General features: G+C 41.4%; 1 protein-coding gene across 1 annotated transcript; it reads left to right on the top strand.

Annotated features, from left to right (window-relative positions):
* The first annotated feature begins 2,315 nt into the window (after window positions 1–2,315).
* LOC112117390 (olfactory receptor 6N1-like) lies at window positions 2,316–3,260 on the top strand. Its single transcript, XM_024215342.2, has one exon. It carries the CDS (start codon window positions 2,316–2,318, stop codon window positions 3,258–3,260), a length of 945 nt encoding a protein of 314 aa, XP_024071110.2.
* Window positions 3,261–3,696: the final 436 nt, after the last annotated feature.

Genomic DNA, 3,696 nt, shown 5'->3' with positions numbered 1-3,696 from the left:
AGCTGTTACCCTTCCCTTAATAGTTATGACAGTAGGCAAGTGAATGAATGGTGAACAGAAGTTACAATACTGAAACAGTGCAAGTCTCAGTGATTTAAGCAGGAATTGGATTGATAGTGAAATTTACAAAGGCAGCAGGCTGAACAACTGTGGCTCTTAACAAGCATCTTAATTGTCAATTAGCCAGGTATTGGGTTAACCGGTTTTGAATGTTGTTTCATTCATAAACTTTACATATGAAGTTACATTAATAAAGTGAACAATTAAAAACAATTTAATTCATCAGTTCTACAATACGCCCACATCTTGAATACTGCGTACAGATGTGGTCTCCTCATCTCAAAAAAGATATACTGGCATTAGAAAAAGTTCAGAAAAGAGCAACTAAAATTATTAGGGGTTTGGAACGGGTCCCATATGAGGAGATATTAAAGAGACTAGGACTTTTCAGCTTGAAAAAGAGGAGACTAAGGGGGATATGATAGAGTTATATAAAATCATGAGTGGTGTGGAGAAAGTGAATAAGGAAAAGTTATTTACTTGTTCCCATAATATAAGAACTTGAAGCCACCAATGAAATTAATGGGCAGCAGGTTTAAAACAATTAAAAGGAAGTTCTTCTTCACACAGCACACAGTCAACCTGTGGAACTCCTTGCCTGAGGAGGTTGTAAAGGCTAGGACTATGGGGGAGGGATAGCTCAGTGGTTTGAGCGTTGGCCTGCTAAACCCAGGGTTGTGAGCTCAATCCCTGAGGGGGCCACTTAGGGATCTAGGGCAAAAATCAGTACTTGGTCCTGATAGTGAAGGCAGAGGACTGGACTCAATGACTTTTCAGGGTCCCTTCCAGGTCTATGAGATAGGTGTAAGAGGGTTCAAAAAAGAACTAAATAAATCATGGAGGTTAAGTCCATTAATGGCTATTAGCCAGGAAGGGTGTCCCTAGCCTCTGTTTGTCAGAGGGTGGCGATAGATGGCAGGAGAGAGATCACTTGATCATTGCCTATTAGGTTCACTCCCTCTGGGACACCTGCCATTGGCCACTATCGGTAGAGAGGATACTGGGCAACACAGTATGGCCGTTCTTATGTATCTAGCTCTCCCACTCCCTCTCTAAACTCCCTTGCAAACCTCCCCTTTTTGCTGCTTCTCTGATCATTTGGGAGCTGGCTTTTTAAATCTCTGTTCTCCTTGAATAGCTTCACCCCCTGGCTATGGGTTAATGGGAGCTGAAGGGTCTAGGGATCAAAGCCTCATTAGGAAGTCTACAGACATGTCTAGCAGGCACCTAGGCTGAGCACACAGACCCCCTCCCCCCACCAAAAAACCCCCTAGACCACATTATAATGTCAGTGAAGCAGCAAGCACACAACAAAAAGACCACAAACTCACCACTTTGGATTAATGAATCCCCTATGGGTTTCTTTGTTGGGCCAATTCCAAATATTGGTCAAAGAGAAAACTTAGCTTGAGACATAACATCCTGGATCATTTACTTTCTCGAAACAGACACCAGATTGTTATGATTGGATCGAACCTCTAAATCCCATGTGTTGCTGATGCACTTGGATATGAGAAATATCTGGCCAATATTCATAGACATGTATCTCTCAACACTCCCTCTCTTACACCAGGTGCAAGACATTCAGTGTCGATGGCCCTTGATACCATAGTCACTGCTACCGAGGCATGGCTTCCCCATGACCTATTCCATGTTTCCTTCTACAAAAGAGTTAATCCCATCCAGGATGATGGTTCCAGTTAGAAATGACATTTACAAAACTAAATGGAATGATAAAATGAACAAAGACAAGTTCCCCAAACTGTCACAGAAACCGTAGCAAAGGAAGCATTGGGAGACCTCCTTAATCAAACTATCCATCCTAGGTTCATTCACACGGTATCTCAGGGCAAGATGGACTCTGCAGTGCAAATATGTGTAAATGAAGTATCAGCTCAGCAACAGGATTATTCTCAGGTTTCCATATGAAGCCAATGTAGTGACATTTAATTCCCCTTAATCTACAATGATAACCTTAGACATTGTGGCTATAGTAATACAGAGACATGTTCAGGAAGCTGAAGGTGAGATGTGTTCATCCATAGAGATACCGGGCAGTAGTTACATTTCCAATGTCAATTAACATTGGCCTTTTTTTTGAAACTTTTACCCCAAATGCCAACACCCTCTGGATTCTTGACTCAACTGTTGAGATGGCTACCAGCAGGGAGAAGCCAGTATTGAAAATATGACTGTTTTATAATGGACATTAGATTCTCATTGCAAATTTCTTTTATTTCTCCTAGATGAAATTGATGACAAACATACATGAGAGAAATCAAATGAACATCACGGAATTCATCCTCCTGGGATTTGGGGATCTCCCTCAACTTCATATTCTTCTTTTCCTGGTGTTTCTAGTGATCTATGCTGTGACTGTGGCCGGGAACATCCTCATCATTGTGCTAGTTGTGATGGATCAGCACCTTCACACCCCCATGTACTTCTTCCTGGGGAACTTGTCCTGCTTGGAGACCTGCTACACCTCCACTATCCTGCCCAGGGTGATGGCCGGTCTCCTGACTGGGGACAGAACCATTTCTGTTACCGGCTGCATTGCACAATTATATGTCTTTGGTTCTCTAGCAGGCACAGAATGTTTTCTCTTATCTGTGATGTCCTATGATCGGTATTTAGCGATATGCAAACCTCTGCATTATGCAGCAGTTATGAATGGCAGGTTGTGCCTCCAGCTAGTAGTTGGGTTGTGGATAGGGGGATTTATGTCTGTTTCCATCTTTATATTTATGATTTCACAATTAACATTCTGTGGCCCCAATGAAATTGACCATTTCTTTTGTGATTTTCGTCCAATAATAAAACTCTCCTGTACTGACACCCACATGGTGGAAGTTGCTAGTTTCATATCTTCCTCCATATTCACCCTGCCTCCATTTCTATTGACGGTGGCATCCTATGTTTATATCATTTCTACCATCCTGCGAATCCCTTCCACCACCGGGAGGCAAAAGGCCTTTTCCACTTGCTCCTCTCACCTCATTGTGGTGACAATTTTCTATGGGACTCTCATCATGGTGTATTTGGTCTCAGAGTCTGATGCATTGAGGGACCTGAACAAAGTGTTCTCTGTCTTCTATGGAGTCCTGACCCCATTGCTCAACCACCTCATATACAGCCTGAGAAACAAGGAGGTAAAGGAAGCCTTGAGAAAAGCTCTCCTTAGATTTTTTGTTTTTTAAATGAATACAGCATGATTCTCAGAATCAGAACTTCTTGAATCCAAGTGTAGAGTCTGAGTGTTGCCTACCTGCAGCCATCTGACTCATTTTGGAGGAAAATTAGGACACTGAGCCATATCCCTAGATATTCACTGCACCTTCAGACTCACACTCATGTCTGAAGAAACCTGTGCATTCTCCCTGCATTTGGATTATTTTCTTTTGAGAGTGGATGAATTTGCAAGTAAATATTTTAATTAGTTCATGAGAATAAAATAATTAAAATAAGACCCTTAAGAAATTTAGCATTGGTCATCTCTAGTTTTGTCCTGCATGATCTTAAAATTGGTCTAAAAATTACTCTTCACATTTTCTTTAATGTTAGAACTCATTTGAAATATTTGTGTAGGTTACATTTGAAGACATTAGGTGGTAATGAAGCTCTAGGTTAAGAAGA

This window comes from Terrapene carolina, unplaced genomic scaffold (genome assembly GCF_002925995.2).
Source record: "Terrapene carolina triunguis isolate 2854851 unplaced genomic scaffold, T_m_triunguis-2.0 Scaffold13633, whole genome shotgun sequence".
NCBI lineage: Eukaryota > Metazoa > Chordata > Testudines > Emydidae > Terrapene > Terrapene triunguis.
This window is presented reverse-complemented; position numbering and strand designations above follow the sequence as displayed.